This window comes from Anser cygnoides, chromosome 3 (genome assembly GCF_040182565.1).
Source record: "Anser cygnoides isolate HZ-2024a breed goose chromosome 3, Taihu_goose_T2T_genome, whole genome shotgun sequence".
Lineage (NCBI taxonomy): Eukaryota > Metazoa > Chordata > Aves > Anseriformes > Anatidae > Anser > Anser cygnoides.
The window spans coordinates 91396041-91418556 of record NC_089875.1 but is presented as its reverse complement, the minus strand read 5'-3'; the positions used below and the strand labels follow the sequence as shown (position 1 = coordinate 91418556).

Sequence of the window (22516 nt, the reverse complement as noted above, 5' to 3'; positions counted from 1 at the left end):
ACAGGGTGCTTCGTGCGTGGAGCATTTTATGGGGGGGAATGGCAGGTCAGGAGGCTGCTAGCTTTTGAGCTCTTTTCAGGTGTATATTGCAAATAGTTTGACAGTTAGTTCTTACCTGGTGAGTATTTCTGTAGAAGTGTAGTTTGTGCAGGGTTAGTTTCGGTGAGTAATTGTTAGATCTCCTGACCCCTGAAATCTAATTTTATCATCGTAGCACTTCTTTGTAAAACTGCCAGTCACCTTAATCGTTTTGGTCTTAAAGGTCAAGCGCTGGACATCAGGGGTCTGGCTTGTTGAGGTCATGAGCAAGACAAATTAAAAGCAGAGTGGCTACTCCTGCCGTAGCTAGTAAGAGGAACGCCTCTTGCAGTAAAGCCAGGGGACCTGTGTATGTACTAACAGTATGTTAGTGTTGTAATGCTAACTGCTGCAGTTATGTTAATGGTCTGGGTGTACATCTGTCCTACAGAAGGGGAAAGTGATTGCTCAAAACAAGCTCCAGCTCTTCAATGTGTGTCGTCTTTGCTTCTGGTTGTTAATTATTTAATCACTTTAATTCTTTAGAGTTCAGAACTAGATGGAGTTTAAAACACTGCCTTTCATACTGTTGGTGTTGAGAGCTGGAATAAAACAAGTAAGAGTCATGGAATCACTCCAGGACATGGTTGGCCCTTTTGGCTTCCAGGGCACGCTGCTGACTCACATTCAGCTTGCTGTTGACCAGAACCCCCAGATCCCTTTCTGCAGGGCTGCTCTCCAGCCTCTCGTCCAGGTGCAGAATCCGGCACTTGCTCTCATTAAACTTCAGGTGCTTGATGATTGCCCAGCCCTCTTAATTTGTCTCAAGATCTCTGCAAGGCATCTCCACCCTCAAGAGAGTCAACAGCTCCTCCCAGTTTAGTATCATCTGCGAACCTACTTGGTATGCGTTTGAGTCCTGCATGCAGATCATTTATAAAAACATTAGAGAGAACATTAAAGAGCATTTGACTTGAAGTTACTACAGTCCCAGATATCCCAAGTGTCTGCGAGATTTCAGGTCAGCATGTCCTAGGTCTGTGTCAACATGTTTCTCAGCTGCATTAGCAGTGATAAAGTTCATAAATCATCTTGATTCTACGGGAAAATTCGTTGGGCTGTGAATGGCAGCTCATTAAGTAGTTCAGGCATCAAGGGGGCTGAATATATTTCATTTTCTATCGTATTTTGTCTTGGGTATTTTGATTATTTGGCATTTTAAATCTCTGTATAGTATCTCTGTATAATCATTCTCTAAAAACTTGCACGCTACTGTTGCATATGTGGGGTATTAAAGGATTTGGTGCATTCATATAAGATCGCTCTGCATTTAATTTGAAGCTTGGTACAGATGCGTGGCTTTGAATTGGAGAGAAAGGGGCAACTTCTGATTTTTGCTGATACTTGGATCTCATGCGTAGCCATAAGTGTTATTCAGAATGTAAGCAAAATCTTGTTGCTGCTGGTAAGCCAACTTCTTAAAGTTTGTTTGGAGTGTGCTTTGTAGCTAATTGAAATGTTATGTGATATCAGTTAAAAGTAGAAAGTTGTAAATAAAATTGCAAATGATGGACATTAGTAGCAGTAACTAGATGTAGATATCTTCGAGAAAGAGCTGTCAGGCTTTATTCAGACTTATTTACTCCTGTTGTCTGGAACAGAGTCGTGCCAAAGAAGATCTTTGCAGTATATGGAATTTTGGAAATAGCTAATGTGTTTCCCTGTTCCCTTTAGGTCCAAGATGGGCTTCCTGGAACACCGGTGTTTTTATTTGCATCAGATGTGCTGGCATACATCGAAATCTTGGGGTCCATATATCAAGGGTCAAATCTGTCAACCTGGACCAGTGGACACCAGAACAAATACAGGTAAAATATTAAAATGTTTTCAAATTGGAAGGAATTCAAGGAATCCTTTTCAAATGATTGAGTTTATCATGAATGTTTTACAGTCAAAGTAGAGAGACAGGAGAGCTACTGTGATTTTCAAATGTTTAAGGGCAACTTTAACTGTCTAGCAAGGTAACTTAATACCCCTACATGAACAGAAAAGCTACATAATCAAATAAAGATGCCTGTAGTTTTAAGGAGGTGTATTTAAGAGTATTTATTCTACTTTCCTTTTTCCTCGAATCTTTCAAATGTGTTTCTATATAAATAAAATATTGAATGTACTCTCTAGCTCTTCTGATTCATTGTAAAGAGACTTTATAGGTATTACACGTGATTTTTTAGGTTTCATTCCTTAGGACTGAACAGACTGTAGTCAGCTACAATCTATTCACAAATACCTAATATATTATTTAAACCTTTTTTATTTATAATCTCGGTACACAATTTGAATTACTAGAACAAGGGATCAGAAATACTCATGTTCGTATGAATCTTTATTATGTTGAATGAGTTTGAGAAGCCGAAGCTTGTTAAGTGTTATAAATTTGGGACATCTGAGTTCTTTAAAACCTCCAGTGTCATTTGAGCACACCTTTAGCATTCTCACTGTCATGATTTGAAGTATAAATGGTCAAGAACTAACTGTTTTCTATCACTTTTCCTTAGTGCATGCAGGAAATGGGAAATACTAAAGCAAGACTACTCTACGAAGCTAACCTACCAGAGAACTTTAGAAGACCTCAAACAGATCAGTATCCTTTTTGCTTTAGTTTTCACATTGAAATGACTTCAAATGCTATTTAGATGTTAGGACTATTTCAAGAAAATTCTGTGGTTGGCATCTCGTTGTTTCGTTGATACCGTTGTGTAAGAAGTAGCAGTGGAAGTTGGGGACGGTTCAGAAAAGGTTTAAATTACTTCAGTTATAGCAAATCTACTTTGTAATGAGATTTGGCAAGCCCCATTTATTTTTACTGTCAAAAGAAGTGACTTCATAAATTCCATATATGTAAGAAGTTAGAGTGATACCAGAGAGCTCTTGATTCTGTCTCTATCTTGAATAACTGCCAGCTGAAGTTAGGAGCATTTGAACAGGAAATAATGAGCTGAACAGTAGAGAAAAATAAGTCATTGGATCTTACGCAAAGTGAAGTACAGATTTCTTCCTCTAGATTAAGTATAGTTTAGTTTTCTGAAGTTGAAGTGTGTGCAGTCTATGAACTATGTGAGCATAGATGATAAGTATGGGAATATCTGAGTAAACCAAACATCCTGACAGCTGCCATTTGTGTTGGTGAGCGTTTATCACCAGGTACCTGGAAGGGGAGGGTTGGAGGAAAAATGGTCTGCCATTGATGGAACGGCTCTACTCAAAAATTAGCTTTCTCAAATGTACTGAATCCTTTGGATAATTTATAATAGCATTAACCTAGGTTTGTATTAGCCTCTGATTTAGTGATGGTACTCCACAGGTAGGATTTGCTTCACCTGATCTTATTGGAACTCTTAACTGTAATGAGATACTAAACACTTACTGTTAAGTGAGCTGAATCTTTTCCCAGCTCTCACAGTCTGACACAGGCTATAGAGGCTGATAAACTGACTTAGCTGTAATTGGATCCGAATCTTCTTCTTCTGTATCCAAAAGTGATCTTGGTTCTTCTGTTTATTAGATGCTATGCTTGATATGTAATGTGCCAAAGATTTTTTTGAAGGGTAACACTCTTCATTTTAATGAGCACTTGGGGGAAAAAAAAAAAGGATGTGTTTCTTGACGTTCCAGTAGCTTTTGCATTAAATGTACATAGGTTTAAGAAAAAAAAGAAAGGAAGCACATAGTACTGTAGTATCCCAGGTGTAATACTTAGATTAAAACTCAAGCAAAAGTTGACCTTAAAGACAAATATTTTGTACATACTGCATTTGAATTTCCTGGTGCTGTTGCAGGAGAACTAATAAAGCTTTGCTTGAACCTTTGTAGTCAGTTAAGACCAAAAGTTGCATTAGCTCTGTTGCACAGTACATCTCAGACAACAGAGGTAATCAACACTTCTGTCTCATCGGGCTTACTTTAAACTTTCAAAACAATCATTTTCTTACACTGTATACCTTGAGATAATTATATAGTCTTTTGTCAGTTTCTAGGTGGTTGACTTGGTAAACTGAGTTTCTTTAATTGCATATGTCCTCTTTATTAAAAATACAGTGCTAGAAAAGAGGATGACAGTGTTTTCTATTTTAATTCTCTTCTCCCTCAATTTTGGCAGCTACTTAGCTGCTTGACATTGCTAATAACTGCTGTGATATGAACTTTTTTGCCATCTTTTTGACCTTTTGTATCAGTACAAAATCATTATGGTCTCAAAAGTATTCTGGTTGTGAATATTCTTAATATTCTGAAGCAACTTTTGGATGAGTTGTGAAAACCCTTTGCCTTACAGTGATCGCTTTTGTATATATTATTCCATCTTAGTGTTTAATTTCTTGTAGCACTATAATGTGCATTCTTCTACTTTCTGGGTAGTTGAATGGAGAAATGGAGAAGCTTGCAGGGTTGGAATCTGCCCAAAATCTCCTGATAAAGGTCCGCCATCACTTCTGCTTGATCACAAGACTGACCTTTCTGAGCATTTTCATTTTGTCTTGTACCTGACGGGGGTCCTCTGGCCTGGAAGCTAACTGAAGGTCTTCTTGATCTGGACATCAGTTTACTGTTTGAAAGTGGTTTTGTTCTTAGAGTAGATTAATTTTTCCCCCCTTTGTTTTACTTGTCTCTTAAAACAGTTTTGGCGTCTGTTGAGGTTGCATTAAATTATTCTGCTAACAAGGACACAGAGGGTTACTGACGTAAGGGTAGACATCGTTCAAAACTTGGCATACATTAATGTGGGTTACCTTGAATAAAGAGGTATCTTTCAAAATGCACAACTTAATACTCCAGTGTAATATTATCCCGAAAAATTAAACCTTCCGAAATCTAAAAACTTCTGATTGTTTGGTATGTATAAAGAACAACATATGTATAGCTTGGTACTAAAATTTTAAAGAGCTCAATATAACCTTCAGAATGTAGATACATTTGAAAAGAGTAAGAAAATAATGTTTTCTTTTTGCAGCTTTTTTATGAGGCAAGTGTTTAGGTGACACTTGTATGCGATTTGAAACTAAATATTATTGTTGAAGATAAAACTTGGTGTGCAGAAGGAAGCAACGGAGTGCTCTGAGCTCAGTGCTAATCTTAAGAGATAGTACAGGGAACTAAGGTAGTTCCCCTTGATTGAGGAAAAAATGGTATGGGAATTAAAGATGCAATGAACCTGAGCTTTCACAGTTGAAATTTTGATTTCTGAATGGATAATCATATTGCCAAACAGATTAGTTAAGATCTAAAGTTTATTCTATAGACACCAGAGACACCAGAGAGTTGGCTTTACTAAAATTCAAGTACTCACTCTGCTTTGGATGAGGTGCTTTATTAAGCTGAGATAATACTTGAAGAAAATAACTATTGTTCTTCCTGTATTTGAGCTATCAAGTTGTCTGTTCTGGTCTTCCATGCTAGTATACTTGCTGTTATTTCCACCTGTGGTTCAATACCTTCTTATCATTATTGCTTTAGTTTCCTTTCCCTTCCACAGAGATGTTTGTTGTAGTGGAATATTCTTATAGAGGACTTGCTGATCCCAGAGGACTTTTTATGATCAGCTTTTGACGCATGCTATAATTTGTGCAAATCAAAAAACGGTGCATATTTCTCACCTGTTTTTCTGAAGAGAAAGTGTTTTTTCCAAGTTACGATGATAAATGATACTTTAATTATTTAATGTATTTACTGTGAGTACCTTTGCAAGTATTTGCAATGCTATGGTTCTGCAGCTTATAAATACCAAGTGCAAATACCATAACTGTAGGATGCTGGGTTACTTCTAGTATATCTTTTTGATATTTCATTAAGAGGTGAAAATGACTAATTTTCTGCAGTAAAAAACAGCTCTTTTTGGACAATACAATAGCAATTGTTCTGTCCAGAGTGGTTTCTCTTCTGTTGTTTTAAAATGACAAAATGGGTTGGAACAAAATCTGCAGTTCTTTAACTTGAATAATCTGTCAGCTGTTTAACTTACTGTTGCTATTTATCTGAATGCGTATTTTCCTTAAACTAGCTGTTTCCAGAGCCGTGGAATTTTTCATCAGGGACAAGTATGAAAAGAAGAAGTATTATGATAAAAATGCAGCAAATACCTTCAATGTAAGTAAACAGTTTCACCAAGAATTCTGTCACTTTTCTTACTTGAGAGCTATATGAGAGAAATGTAGGAAACCTTACACACGTTAAAATGTCTTTCACAGTAGAAAACTTTTTGATACAGAGCTAAATGCTTTATTTTATCTGTTGAAATCTATTCCTAGATTCTGTAAGTACAACTTACGTTGTCTATTGCATTTTTAACAGCAAACTGTTACGATCCAACAAATAACTTTCTTCAAGCCTTTTATTTTGTGGTGTTTTGTTCTTTCAGTGATGGATAGTTCTTTAACAGTATACTTTTGAGTCCTTTTTGAGTGTCTTTTTCTGTTGTAGAAATAAAACAGAATTACTGTTCCTGTGTACTTTGGTTTTCCTCTTTCTCTGTAATATCTTGATGAGAGGTCCTAAGGTGTTTTGGGTCCCTTTTGTGAGGGTCTTGTTGCTCTGATAAAATGTTAGAACCTTGCTTCCAGTGAGGTGCACTGTAATAGCAAATGAGTAATAAGACAATACAAAATTAAATAGTTATGCATTCACTGAAGTAAGCTGGTGAGAGATTTCCTTGCAAAGCAGTTTTGAGAATGTCAGTCCTTACTGAAGTTCAGAATTCATTAGTTTTCTTGATACAGCAGTTCATGGGGTGTACAATCTAGTTCATACATCTCAATTTTTATATAGGTATATGTATGCTTAAACTTCCATATATCTACATTATTTAAGTATGGCCTAACACAAAACTTATTAGTCCATCTTACTAGGCAGTGAACTTTGACAGGGAAATGAGCGTAAGGATGGGAGTAGAGACTGAATTTATGCTGCCTTTGCCATTTGAAAAAATGGATCTTCAAAAGATATTTTTATTTTAGAAAATCTAGAAAAATGTGGAAATCAGAGAAGTGAATTTCATTAAGCATTACTGAAGTAGGGGAAAGGTTGCCTCACTTAAACTACAATTTGTATTTTACCTCTTGAATTACACTGTTAGCTACCTCTGTTATTTTGATTACAAGGTAGAAAATAGCAACAATCATTTAAAACTATACTTGTATAAAAAGTTCAGAAGACTCGCAGAGTACTTTTAAACACAAAACCTGGGTGTCTAGTATAACAGTCCACTGCTGCTTTAGTATATTTGAATGAGTAATCAGATTTTGCTTGTTGTACTGCAAGCTAATATAAATCGTTTTTGACATAGCATTAAGAATGGAATCCAGAAAAATGGATTCCTGGAGAGATGCACGTTACTGCTGAGTAGGGAACAGCATTTTATTTCTTCCTACCTGGACTTGTCTTTCATTGACAAGTATAAATTGCATAATTTTTCTGATTAGGACCAAAATCTGATTATGAAATGTTTTAACAAATGGACAGATCCTGCACACTCACATTTACCTGCTTTTCTTCAGGGCCATCAGACGTTGGGTTTGAGGTAGGCAATTTTTTGCTACAGTAGTAGCAAAGTCCTAAAAGCACACAGATTTACTGAACTAGTGCAGTGTCTGTCATCCTGGTCTGCTGCTTGTTTTCAGTTGCTCTGCTTGGCTCTGATCCCCAGCCCAGCTCATGCACACTTGGGTTTGTGTGCCTGGTATTCCGTGATCATCTCTTGTGTGGGCTTTGGACTGACAGGGAAGAGGAAGAAGAGGTGAATTGAAGGTGGGCCTTCGTATTCTGCATGTGTGATGCACGTCTTTTCCCCTCCTGGGTGCTATAGACAGGGGAGGTACCTGCACCTCCAGCAGATGGGGGTGTGTGAGGCGTTTGAGAAGAACGGGGTGAGGACAGTGCTGCTGGGGTATGAGTTTCTGCACACTTGTGTGGCAGTGGTGAGGAGTTTCTTTCTGTGGTTGTGATGATGTCTGAGAAACCTACCATTGTCCCACCTTTCCAGGAGGTGGCTGAGATTCCTGCTTGTGGTCTGCAGCTCTGTCAAGTGTTTCAGTGGCATCAAAGCAGTTGCTAGCATGAGCCTTTTATCAGTAATAGTCTCAGGAGCTGTGGGTTGTGAACAGTTTAATTTGGAGATACATATGTGTATTGTCATCTGGTAAAATGAGTCCCTTCTGGGTATGAGCAGGTAAAACAAGTGCAAAAATAGGCTTGCTAGACCTTCAGGGCTGCTTTCCTTAATCAAGTGATTTTGCTGAAGTGGTATTTAAAACTTCAAGGGACTTTCCTGGATTTGATTCACTGTTAAAGGTGCTTGTGATAAAAGCTTCAAGCAGCATAAAAATTGTACGTTTTAAGAGAATCTGTTCAAAACCATACACAATTTTTCATAGATCAATTTTGGCGAGATCATAAGCTTTTCAAGTTTGTTAACAGCACAATGCCTGTGTTAATGTATTCTGTCTGTTGGAGTCAGGAGTGTATGTGTCAAGGCTCAGCTCTTGCTTCTGTGGTTATCAGGATTCTTGTATCAAAATGTTAATTACTTGAGGTGTTTTTTCTGACAAGAAGACTTGTAATACTAAATTGAGTTTTGAGAGACCCTGACTATAATAACAGATTTCTCTAGTGGCCAGCCTTGTACTGCCATCAAACACGCAGGCTAAAAATAAGCAAATATGAAAAGTTTAATTACTCTTTTCATATATTTTTGATTTTTTTTTCTATTTAGCTTCTGCTAATATTGCAATATTTGACTTTGTTTTATTCTGATCAGTGGAAAACAACAACACAATGAATAAATAAGCCTGCAATGAGGAAAATGATTTATTTTATTTTTTGTGTCCCATGGAAGCATCCTCAGATAGACTGGATGCATATGAAGTGGTGCTGAGTTTGCACAGCTGAGTCGTAACTTTCCTGTGTTTTCAAGCGTTTGGTCAGAGGCAAGGTATGACCAACAAGCATGGAACGAGGCAGTAACTTCTGTAAGCTCCACGCAGCCAAATTTAAATCAAGCTTTATAAGCAAGAGCATCTTTTTTTGAAGTTAAGGTGTAGTTTAGGGAAACGTAATCCTCAAGAATCCTTTAAGGCAAGTGGTTTTCACTCGCAAAAGCAATTATCTTTGAGCCAGCCCAAAGACTGGGAATTTCATAGTAACTTAATGTTGTCAGCTCTTTGAGGAATTGTTACTGTTGTAATGATCTGTAAATGTGTAGATACAGTTGTAGGGTTCTGACTGTGACTAAATTGTCAAGACAGCTGCATGGTATTTATTGTATTCAGGAAAATGTATCCTTATTATCAAAGCGTATTCCACGTAAGCAGTGTAGCCTGTGACAGAAGTAGTATTTCTCAGGCCAGTGCCCATCATATTTCTCTTTCAACATTAATTAGTCACACTGGTATAAAAGATTACCACTTCCTTTCTCAGGAAGTAGTTCATAGCCCTACTGTGGTGAGACCTTGGTTTGTCAAGATTTCTAAAGACCAGTTGCTTAAGGAAGCCAAGTCTCTCAATCTGACCAGCTGCCTTCCTGGTATGCTTTGTTGTGATGGAATTTTGAAACATGCAGGACTTCATGTTTGTTATGCTTTTTGTGAACGTTTGAATTTTAAAAAATGAGGAATAATACAAATAAAAACATGTGAAGCTGACTGTGTTACTTGGGAGTGTATGTTGGCTTTGTGTGAATGCTGTGGGATTTGGCATTGCTAACAGCAGGAACTTTTTTTGCTTATTGAATAATCACTTTGAGAGCAGCAGTAATTGTTAACAATTGTTAACAATTTGACTAATTTGAAATACTTCCAACATAATACTGTCCACCTAAATCTTATTTTCTGCTGAGTCCCCATGTTTTTGAGCAATACGTAAGCTGTAAAGGATGCCAAGTGCAAGGTGAAATCTATTAAAACAAACTTCACACAGGAAAAGGATCGGAATCTTTATGAATGTGATGCATCTAAGATAGGGCATTGTGTACAACTTGCTGTGCACTGTGCTGTGGTATTTGACTTGATTTACCCCAAAAGCTTGTACCCAGCAACTGAGGGCTAGCATCGCTGCTGTAATTAACTACAGATACTTACCAGAGGTCAGGTGGTGTGAGGTGATTTTGCATGTTAAAGCTCTTCCTCAGGTGGGTGTTGATGTGAAACTGTTCAGGAATATCATTCCACTTCAGACTTGCACCTGAGTTTCACTTCCAAGCAAAGGCAAATCTTTCCATACTCATCCTATGTTTTAGTTGTACAGAATGATCCGAGAACTGAAGGGTGAAGCACGCAGAGTGGTTTCTCCTTTTACACTCTCAGTTGTAAAGACTGTTGCTTAGTAAATCTGTTGTTTGCTTTAGGCTCTCATTAAACTCTTTATGCTCTTTTATTTTCTCCTGGAGCGCTCTTAGATGAGCACAGCTTACAGTTACACAAACACCTTTCCACAAAAATCTGAACTCGTCTGCTTAAACTAATGACTTGAAGGACTTTGCCAGACTTGTTGCAGTAAATAGAAGTGGAGCAGATGTAAGCCTAGTCAGAGACACAAAGTATTCCAAGAGAACGTAATATAAAACTGTCATTATTTTTAGGAGAATAAACTGCCTTGCTATTTTCGAGGGCTGTTCCCTGTTACAGCAGAGAATACTTACACAGCTCTAAAACTGGGTGTGAAAGGGGATTCCCAAATGGGAAAAATACTGTACAGGGAAGGCAGCTGACTGTCTTAACTCCCTTGATTTTCAGTCTTTTTTTCTGATTGGGCGTTTCGCCTGTATTCCTCCCACCAGACCTTAGTACAACTGCAGATAATTCTTGTTTGTTTTTTTTTTTCTTTATTCCTTTTTTTTTTGTGTCTGGGATATATTGATATCTTTCTGGATTACTTAATATTCTCTTACTTCCTCATACCACTTTGTACTACTTCCAAGAAAGCCGTGGATGCAGGCAGTGATGCAGAGCCAGAAAAAGAAACTTAGGTTGTTAAGACTTCCAGGTGCAGCCTGTAGTTGTCCAGCCTATGTGATTGCAATGGGATTATTATTATTCTTATGATTTTCTTCTGCTGATATTTTCGTTGTTGAAGCTGTGGCAGATATAGCTATTCTCGACTTTCAGGTTGGGTTCTCTTTCCCAGTTCTTGTGAAATTTTTTAATCTGTATTGCAGAAACAATGTTTGCCATAGGCTTTGTAACACCACTTGATGATGTAAGATGTTAAATGTGTTGAAAATTGGTCATATGTAGTTCATTAATAAAACTTATAGGCTGAAAAAAAGACAACAGTGTATTTACAGCTAATGGTATTTTTAGTTGAATTATTATAATTTTTGATTCTTTTGAAACACTCGTATGACGCTGAAAGCAGATTGGTTTGCAACTGAAGCAGCTTAGTTTGAATGCAGGCTGAGGAGTGTTCTCAGGAATCTATTCAGAACATCACAACAATTGTTAGGCCGGTTTTCCCAGTGAAATAAAACACGTTTTCAAGTATTAACTCATTTTGGTGACTATCAAGACAAAGCACTTATTTGACAAGTACACTTTTTGGCCTTGTTTCTTTCCCTTAATTCTCTAACCAACTGAAGACAAAGTACTTGAATCCAGAACTGGAAATGGGGAGACTGTTTTTAGAGATCACTTTTTAGTCTGGAAGAAGTTCAGAGATATTAGACTTACCAATATTAGTAAGTGTAATAATTAAACTTGAAAGGTAAGACTGCAACTGCTTCCCCTCAATACTTGTATCCTAAGAAATAGATATGCATTATCTGCTCGAATAATAGGAAGGTGGTTCCTAGTTGTATAGGAATATGACTGCACATCATCGTTCTCTCATTGCTAAACAATTTAGCTGATCCCAAAGCTGCTGCTGTGCTTAATATTCATATATAATTCCTGCCTAGCCTTTAGTAGGTTTGTCGCCAGTATGTGGAATGATGTCTGAAGTGGCAGTAGTGGGTGGAATTTGCCTTCCTGTTGAAGGGAAGGCATTGTGAAAAGTCAGAGCTCTTGGCTTGCTAAAGGTCTGAACAGAGTTCATGAAAGAGCGTTGATTGGGTGTCTGTGCTGGGGCATGAGTTGCTGCCTGATTTTTGGTTACAAGTGGAATGATTCAGTGCAGTGATTATACCCAACAATGTGAAGTGCTCAAAGGTTAGCTTGTCTCGTCTTCAGCAGAAGTTGTTTGTTAGCTCTGGAAAGAGGCAAAATCTTTTTTGAAAGCTTTTTCTGAACAGAGCATTCATCTTGACTGATGATCTCTGTATTGAGTTCCAAATACTTGTAATCAAAGCTATACACCTGGTAAGGTGGCAGGAAAGCTGTTAATGAGGCCAGGTTCTTAGATGCAGTGGCCAGGAGAAATTATTCAAGTTGCACAGAGGTTTGGGAGATCAGGTTTGCAGCCATCCTATTTTCTAACAACAACAACAAAAGTAGCACCACTTTGATATAAAATAAAAACTACCAAAAGACAAGCTTGTTTAAACTTTTGTTTATATCCAGTGCAAAGACCCTTATGCCATACGAGTAATAAGGAAAAGAAGCAGTGAGGTCACTGTTGGTTGTGTATAAAGATGAGCGATGTAGGTATTAACACGAGTAATCTCTGCGGTTTTTAATGAAAGTATATAAGAGAAGAAACAGCACAACTTCTAAGAATGCCTGTGGAAACTACGATATTCAGGGTGGATGGTGAATCAACTTAAGCTCCCTCCAGATACTTTCAGCCTCAGAAATAATGAACTGGTACAACTTATTCCACTACATGTAGTGTGAATATATTATAATGTACTGATGATACTGAGAGAATAAAAAACAAAGTTCCTACATTTTAGAAAGGGTGTGAATTATGTATGCAGCAGAAGTTTTATGTAACTCCTAAGTTCATGGAAAGAAAAGAATAATGGGTCTACGTTTTCCATGCTTTAAGATGCTGTGTATAATTTAAGAGATTTGAAATCAGGCAACTGGATGAAATGTGATGTGAATTTAAAGAATGTGGTAACACATTTTCCAGAAAGTTATCTTAAAGGGGATTAGTGTTGTAAATTTATTATGGATTTAAAATATACCTCATGGGCAATTTAAGATGGAGAAATTGGGGTATGACAGAGTAGGTGAATGATTGCTTTATAGTAACGAGCATTGAGAAGCATTCAGAGTCATTGGCCTGGAGAGAGGTTACTGGTGGCTTAAAAACCAAAACAGCTCTGCTCCCAATATTACAAGAACCATAATCACAGAATCATTAAGGTTGGAAAAGACCTACAAGATCATCTGGTCCAACCCATCCCCTTGTCACCAGTGTCACCCACTAAACCATGTCCCTAAGCACCACATCCAACCTTTCCTTAAACACCCCCAGGGATGGTGACCTACCACCTCCCTGGTGTTTTTAACAATTTTCCTAGGGGGTCTATGAAAAATTTGTGAATCAAGTGATAGAAAGTACCTTTGAAATATGCTAATCAAGAGGAAGCACAAAAACACCATATGAGAATGACTTGAGGGCAGGCATAATAAAAGTAGGATAAAAACTATTTTGCAAGATCGTGCTGTTAGAACGAGTTAAATTACAGAATTGCAGAGTAGCTGTTTGCCTCAGTCATCATGGTTCCCCACCACTAGTTATTTATGTAGATTGGTAAGATTTCTTCCCCCTCAATAGCTTTCAGTCAACAGTCTCAACTCACTAAGCCTTTCCTTGTCTTCTGAAAGATGCTCCAGTCCTTTAATCACCTTAGCAACTCTTGACTTGTTCCTGTCAGCCCATGTCTGTCTTATGCTGGGGAGCCCAGAACTGGACACGTTGCTGACACACGTCCAACTTGTTCACCAGGACCTCCGGATCTTCTGCAGAGCTGCTGGTGATGGACTGTCCCACTGTGTGGGTCATCAGTGAAAAAGTTCAGCAATACTGACCCCCGTGTCAACACCTGGGCATACCACTAGTGCCTGGCCTTGAGCCCAGCATTGCCCAGCAGTGGTTAGGCGAATTGGTTGGAGAGGCCAGGGTGTGGATTTCCTGTATGCAGCTGCATTCTCAGTAGTTGTCGTGTGCAGTGTCTCTTTTTCTCCATTTCCATAAGGAACCAAGTACATTCATTAGAGGAGTAGTTAACACAACAGGTGGATTGCCTAGCTGCAATTTACTATGTCCATGTAGACAAAAATTCTGCCAAAGCTGAAATTGGTAGTGATTGAGTTGCCAGTTCAGTGTCAGTCATGAAAATGTAAACGATCCTGGTGTGCAGCAGAGCAGGCATAGCCACTTGGGAGGAAAAAAGGTTTTGTTGTGAAGTGTTGGGAAGCTCTCACCGAAGAGAGCTGTTTTCCCTGGAACAAATGTGGAAAACATCTGTTGGGTTGGACAGGGGAAATGGAGAGTGCTCCAGTAAGAGATTAAAAGCATCTGTTCTGTTCATCCAGTGTCAGCCTTTAATCAAGCCATGTTGACTCTCGTAACATCCCAAGAGGGTAGATACCTGAAGGAGAAGCTAAGTAACCTAAAAAAACGTGGGCAACCATAGGTATGGATGCTCTTGAAGTTGGGGAAAAAAATACGTATTTTGCACTGAAGTCAAATACTATTTAAAAACAAACAAACAAAAAATCCTCCCACGACATTGAGTCATTGCATCTCTACTTGATGTAAATGTTATGAGTGTCTGTACTTCTGCACACATCCAGAAAGAACTACAGGCAGGTTTTGCACAAGCTTCGCTGTATTCCTGAAATGAGATGCGAGCACTCTAAAGGAATGGAGGGGGGGTGAGCACGTTCAAAATAGTGACCGCACAGTAGTACTGGGTTCTTTGAAAAGCCAGCTACTGCTGTGTTTTGTGAAACGTGGGGCATTGCATCTGTTCTCTGTAGCGTCCAGCAGATAAAGCTCTGAATGGCAGAGATGTTTTACTGGCAAAAAGCCATAGCAGTTAGCCTAAGGAACTTCTGGTATGTTAGCATTCTTTATACTTCTTTTAAAGAGGTCTACTCTTGAAATACTAAAAAGTGGTAAGCAGTTCGTTGTGTGTATGCATCTGCGAGGACTCTGTAATTGCTACCACTTTGAAATTGTTTTTTTCAATGTGGTTGGAGATGTGCAGTAATAAAGACAATGAGAAACACACCTAGTAGCCAGACTTAAAACCTGCCAAACGAGTATGGAGTAGTCCTCTTGATTTAAGTTATTTCCCTGTGTATTGTGTGCGTTTAAAATGGCCACTCGAGGGCACCTTTGCATTTGGTTCAGCTGCTGACTTCCTGAATGTATTGACCTGGTTTGGTAATTGACTCACTTTTTAATATCTTGAATCTTCTGAATGACAGCGCCATAAATGTCAGGTGTAATGGCAGCTTGTTACAGGTTTCTAAAGATTTAACTTGAACTCTCTAATAAAAAGTTAAATAGTAAAATGCATTAGTTCAAGAGCGAGATTTTGGAAAAACTGAAACTAAAAGTTTATGAAAACTTTTAGTACTTTGACCTTAATGTCCGTAAGTGTTTGTATGACTGCTGCCTACCATCAGAAATATCTTAGTAAAAACTTAACCGAAGTAAAGTCATTCTTAGATTTTGTGCATGTTCTCTGACAGCTTCATTTCTTTTAACCTTGCTTTTTACTTGAAATTATATGTGGTGCTTAGACTGCAGCAAAGTCGTAGGGCCAAGTACTGCTTGTAGTGATGCTTTCACATTGAACTACTAACACAGTGTGTATTCGGTTAGTGCTACTACTAAGAAATACTATAGAAGCTTTTAATGGAGAAAATAGGAAACAGGTAACCCCTTTCTGTGTAAGAAGGACAAGGAACTGGATTAATATTTTAAACTTGTAGATCCATGCTTTTCTGTTCTTTTTTTTATGAACCATAGAGGCTCTTACAGAGCATAGGTGAAAATAAAGTCTTACAGTACCTTTCCTTTACACACGTGTATGCATTTTCTGCACTGAATGTTCTTAATGTTTTAAAAAGCACTGATGAGTTTCATTGCACAAAAGGATTGTTTTGGCTAATACCAGCTTTCTAAAAACTACTCCCAAAACAAACAATGGAAAGAGACTCAAGAATTGCTAAAATGAAATGGCTACAAGTCTTTCAGTCTCAAACTCAATTGAAATTTTATGATCTTAAGAGTATAAGTGCAGAGACTTAATAAAGAGCTCCATACTTCCCTATCTCTTTTAGGCAATTCTGAATTCACTTTTCAATTAAAAGGCCCAACTATTCTTAGGTTAAAAACTAAAATGAAATATTTAGATGCTAGTTGTCAGTTTGTAATACATTTTTAATGCATACAGGCATGTCAGTTTTATTCTCTTTCCAGCAGCATGTGCTGTTGGTGGTAGGGGTTGCCACTGGTTTTGGCTGGTGGTTTGAAGTGCCAATAATCGACTGTTGTTGACAGCTTTCCAGAGCAGAATGCTAGCATATGTTGTTGGAGCGTATCAGTGTGTGCTGCTTTACTTGAATTCTGGAGAATGGCTAGAAACAGCTTTTTGGTTTTTGATGCAGAAATTTAGACAAATTTATTGCTTTATACTTGTGGCCGAAAGTAGGGGAGGTTTCGGTCATTTGTCACCAAAGCCATTAAAGATAAATTTCACTCCTACCACCTACTTACTCAAATGTCTTTCTGTTGCATCTAAATTAAAAGCAAAGATATTTTCCATTTTCCTGCTGTCTGCTCTTCAGACTTCGTAATCGGTGTCAGCATTGGCCTGTTTTTCTAGAAACTTTCGTTTCCAATGGAGTGTAAGAATTGAATTAAAACTGACAAATCAGAGAAGTGGTAACAGGATTATTGCTGTGGAATAGTGGTTTTGCAAACCACATTTTCACCACTAAAGAGGGGGATGTCTGCTTGTAAACAACAGTATTTTAGGGACTTGAACTTGCTCTCAGCTGTAGAGCTGATCTTCCTTACTGATGTTTCTGATCACCCCCACAGAAACAAGCCATCATTAAGAAAGGCTGATAAATGCCGAACAGAAAAACATATACTACTTTGAGATGGGATTACGTAGTGTACTGCTTTCCAGTGATCTCAATCTACTAAAAAGGTTTTAAAATTATTATTAAAAACCATGGTCGGCAATCCTGAGTGGTGACCAGCTATAAATATTTAAGGTGCATTTGGGGCTTTCAACTAATTGTGGGCAGTCTGAGCGGCACAGCCTGCAGCACGCTGTGGAGCTGGGTGCATGTAGCTGTCGTGAGCGACGGGTTTGATCTGGGAGCTGGTCTGAACCTCGGCACTCACGCTGCTGGCCAGCCGACGGTATTAGCGCAAACGTAGAAGTAGGTCACTGAGCAGATGCTTTTTCAGTTGCCATTTGTTAGTCAAATGAGCTTCGTTAGCTTGCCAACAAACTGGGACAGCTTCATGAGCTGCTTTATCACTGTAGTAGTTTTAAAAACAAAGATTTACTGGAACTGTAAGACAGCAACACACAACTTGTCAGCTGCTGTTCCTCGTCAGCGTTTCATTCGTTCAGTGACTGATACGACCATCGCCAGCGGTGTGCCAGCAGTGCAAGCAGGATCTAGAAGCTCCTAATACCAACTTTGAGAGTGATAAAACATGCATTTTTGCAATAAAATCATCAGAATAGTGTTGTAGTTGTTTACAGATGATTTATGCTAACGAGAAGGATTATTTGATGAGGTTTTTGCTATACGTTATAACATGCACATCTGTGAAGCGTGCTGCGGTTTGAAAATAGGAGCATACCACAACCTGTCAAAGTAATAGCTGGGGGCCAGTGCAAGGGAAAATAAAACCTGTGAGGTTCTATTGAGATCCCAGAACATCAAGCAACTTCAGTGATTTGCAAAAATAGTGCATGTGGCTTAGTTTGAGTTAAAAATGAACATTTTGCAAACTGGAAAACACGTACTCAATGATTGAGGTGTTTCTTGTCTCTTTATGCTTGAAGACAGTAGTAGCAGCTTTTATGATGGCTTTGATACTAGTCAAAATTCAGAATCTCAAGATAATAAAATACCCTTACATTGCAGCATTATTACAATGCTTAGTTGTATTTGGTGCTCATTCTGGTATACAGACATGACACAGTGAAACCAGCTGGGAGCATGATAGCTGGCACTGTCGGGGCTGATGCTAGCTGGTTTGCTCTAGCTCTCCTTAAGGCTCCTCTGCAGTCAGTGCCATGCTGGGCTGCTCTTAGCTCAGGAGGGCTTGTTCAGTGTGAGCTGGCAATGGTAACAGGATGCTGCTGGTCCCTCAAGCATCCGTTTGTACCAGTGGCAAGCAATTCTACAGGCTTCTCTGGTACCCTGATAACTCTGCGGCGGACTGCATCAGTCTGTCTTTTAATCCTGTTTCATGTTCAGCTTTATCCAGCCACTCAGTTAGACTTGATTTTTTTTTCATTCAGATTTTCTTATCTGGTGCAGCATGGTAGATAACAAATTTAACATGATGCAGTGATGACAGAAACTATTCAGCAGCCCGAACTCACACCATTACTTCCATTATATAAACTTAATCAGTTCTATACATTGTAAAGTGTTTTCTTTTAAAGATTATATTCAGTCATATACCTTTTGTATTCCTGCTCAGTTGAGTGTTTGCATATGTCAAGCGTGCTTTGAAGAGCTGGTGTTTAGCCTGAAGTGAATGCAGAGCTGTGTATCTATAAATGCTTTGTCTGAGTATTTCTCAGCTTGTACATCATGTTCCATATCACAGGACAGACTGCCACTGCTTGTCACTGTCTAGCTGCTTAGAACTTGCATGCCACTTCTCCGTTACTTGATTGGTGAAGGTACAATTTCAGGCCGTTGTAGGATTACCCTGTCCCAGGTTAGATGATCCCTTAAGTTATGAAGATGAAATACAGATTGAGAAGAGCTATTACAGAAGCACAGAAATGTGACACAAACATCTATGGTGCTGATTTCTCCCAACATCCAAATGCACTTCTCATCCAAATGCACTGCTCGTCTGGTTCTGTGGGGTGCGTAGCAGTTACCTGCTGTTCACCCGTGAGAGCTGTCAAACTTAAATTCTCTAAAATCTGAAGAATACAAAATAATTTGAAAAAAGCAAAAAATCCCACTTTATCCTTAGAAACCATACGTAAGATGTTCTGCTATCACAATTTCACACATTTGCATTTAAGTGAAATGTTGATGAGGAACATGTTATTAGAGCTCATTGTTTAGTGTATGCACCTACCTATTTTTCTGACATCTTTATTTGGTTACGGCGTGGTGTAATTGGAATAAACAGGATCCCTGTGTTCCTATAGCAACTGAATGCTACAGTGTAGAACTGCTTTCTTGCAGCAGATGTATCCGTAACTCTTCTGATAACCTGAGGATTTTAAAACAGTAAATTCAAAAAAGAGGACTCTTCCATGTCTCTGTAGGTTAAATCTGGTTTAAAACTGAACTTTTTAAAAAGCTTTCCTGAAACTACACCACCTTCCAGGTTAAGTATAGTTTGTGAAAAAACTGATTATATATACACTCTATGAATATCTAGATATATGAGCTATGGTACTGGCAGGATTGTCTGTAGCAAATATGGAGTATGTAGATATATTTTTACTAAAAAAAAAAAATGCTTGCACTAAAAGGAAACTGAAAGCTACAGAAAAAAAAAGCACTGTCATCTAAATTGGTTGTTTTGATCCAGCATAATGGCCTGCTCTGCAATAGTTTCATTTACTTCTACGTTTTCCCTGTAGATAGTAGAGATGATCCAAGGCGTTGTAGAACTAAGTGTCACCTCTATAGCTCTCAGGATCTACTACCTGTTTGGTAAAGGGGTAATTCAGTTGCATTTTTGTAGTAAGTGTAACAAAGATAATGTTTCCATTAAAGTGATCAACTATGCATAAAGAAACAGAATAGGAAGATGTATGGAAATCCATTTAGAGAAATCCCATTTTCTTGAGCAAACTGCATCGCTTGCATATCTAACTTAAACCTTTTGGATCACTCTGCAAGTCTAGTAGTGCTTATAGCAAATTTATGTACTGGTTCCTAGGAAAGAAGCATCAACTGACCGGAAGGTCTGGCGTCCTACCTCTAGGATGGTGCCTTATATTAAGCTGTTTACTCCTCTGGGGTGCTCTTAGAGGACAGTTAATTAGAACTTTAATTACTGAATAACTTTCAGAGTTATTTTGCATTGTTCATTGCCTCAGTAATTTTATTAAAAACAAGAAAAAAGGCACTCTTTCTCTCCTCCTCCTCTGGGGACAGTATGCCTTCATGCTTCAGGACATTAATATTTCAGGAGTCATGTTGGAAAAAATTGAAAAATGGATGAAACCTAATTATTTCTCGTAGGCCTGTGATATGATCATATCCAGGTTCATTTGCTTATATGCTGTTCTAGTGAACCTCATTATGAGTCGCTCATTCCTACTTGACAGATCTCCTTTAGAAATTGTACTGATAAAATTTATGAAATTAAATGGAAATACTTTGTTTCTTTCTTTTGCTTTTTCTGTGTTGTATGTTTTTTTCTATACTCTCAAAACTATTAAAAAAGAATGAAAATCATGTCTTAGCTGCCTCTGTTCCCCATCCACCTATTTCCCACCTATTCTTGCTTATTTTCCTTCTCATTTCTTTCCTTTATTTTGTACAGATATCCTCTTCTGATACTGCTCAACCTTTGACATCCTCTCCTTCTCTGCAACCTGCTGCTGAGAAGAGCAAAGCAGAGGTATATTGGGTTTTCTGGTGTAACTCTTGTCAGATTATCTAATCTGCTTCTTTGCACAAATGTTTGCGTTGCTATAGGGTAATTTCAGTGAGCTAACTAGGTAATTTGAAATGTTAGTAATACTTCAGGCATTTAAAATACTTCTCTCCCCCCTTGCTTCCTGGGCTTGATAAATTAACTGATAGAGTGGGACAAAATATATGCATGAGTGATATGTGCTACATTTACGTGTTGAAATTCAGATTTTGCTCTGGTTTAGTGTCTCAGAGTGGAATAACTTTTTCATTCGAAGCTAATGGGCATGAGTGACTTTTTCCTTTCTCCTCAGGAATAGTTCTTGATAACTTCTTTATATTAATTGTTTCAGAACCTAAATTATCAGTACTATTCCAGCCATTGACTTCAGTCTCCTTGGAGATGAGGGTCGTGGAATTAATTCTGTATTTCTGTTAACTTATACTGTTTTAATATCCCTTCTAGTTGGGGTTTGTGTGTGTGTACTAAAGTTACATTTACTGTGTAGAAGGGCCTTTGAATTTTCACACACAAACAGGTAGGGGATGAGACATTTGCCAAAACTTCTGGTAAATGTTACAATTCATAACAATAATGAAATGCATAATTTTAAATGCAAATGTTAGGTTCTTTTGTATACTTCACTCTAAATTGAGGCTGTATACAGTATATGAAAAAAGTTATGATCTAAATGTAAATCATGCATTTTTCTTCTAGATAAAGAAAATCTGGCCAGATGTTATAAATTATTTCAGTTCAGCTATATTTAACATTAATTAAAATTTAAGTTAGTGTCATGGACAAGACCACAAGCCTTAGGGAATGTGACATGCTTTTAAAGTTGTAGCAGGAATCTCGGTTGCCATTCTATAATTAAACTCACCTTTTATTTCTTAACCTCCTCTCTTGTATTCAAATTTAAAAGTTCCACTATGTAACTAGTATGCCATGTTGTTGGAAATGAATCTTGGGGAAAAAGGAATGATTTCTGCTTAGAATTTAAGACCAGTACAAAGACAATTTCATGTTATGATCTTGATAGTGTCTTTTGACTAATTTTGCAAGTAATGAAACACTTGAGTTGAAGTTCTGGCATGAATACAGCCTCTGAGAAATGCTTTCATTTAGTCTGAATTCATTTTTATCTAACGGAGCTGAAGCAGAAAGCTTGCATATTGGACTTGTGAAGTGTGAAGATGGAGTTATGGGTTTTTAAGCCCTCAGTGAAAATGTACTTAGCAAGAATAAAGTCTCTGGGAATTGAGAGAGGTCCTATGGGCTTTGTGAGGTATGGAGGTGGAAACGCCGGTGAACAGTTTGTCTTCACATCTTCAGTATGAAGAAGTCAGGAGTTCTATAAGGGCATTTCTTGTTTATATTTGGTCACCTTTATGGAGTGTTTGCCATGTGAAGCTTAATGCAAGCTCTCTTCTTTCCTGAAGTCTGAAAAATTAAAATTTTCTGATACTTCTTCCCCTGGAAGTGAAGCTTCTCTAACAAAATATATTTAAAAAATGTTAAAGTCAAACTGGAAATCAGGACATCTTGAAGAAGATCATATGCAAAAAAAAACTTTCTCTGCTTTCACTTGATATATTCTAGTAAACTTACAGTACTATATTTGAAAAGTAAGTACTGCCATGATACTTCCAACAACCTTTTCCGAAAGGAGAAGAAACAAATAGCATCTAAGACATAAAAGAGCTTCCATAAGGGAGGAGATTAAGTGTACTTAAAT

The 22516-nt window shown here is 37.9% G+C and overlaps 1 protein-coding gene across 4 annotated transcripts in view; it reads left to right on the top strand.

Moving 5' to 3' along the window:
- The window catches only part of SMAP1 (small ArfGAP 1), a 92632-nt gene that overhangs the window by 21594 nt on the left and 48522 nt on the right, over positions 1-22516 (top strand). For 2 of the 4 annotated variants that reach the window (XM_066994724.1, XM_066994725.1), the window contains exons 2-5: positions 1753-1886; positions 2577-2662; positions 6084-6159; positions 20686-20763. In XM_066994724.1, the coding sequence (XP_066850825.1) occupies positions 1753-1886; positions 2577-2662; positions 6084-6159; positions 20686-20763 (374 nt within the window). The remainder of the gene's footprint in view (positions 1-1752; positions 1887-2576; positions 2663-6083; positions 6160-20685; positions 20764-22516) is intronic. The other 2 variants (XM_066994726.1, XM_066994727.1) reach the window with 1 other exon arrangement.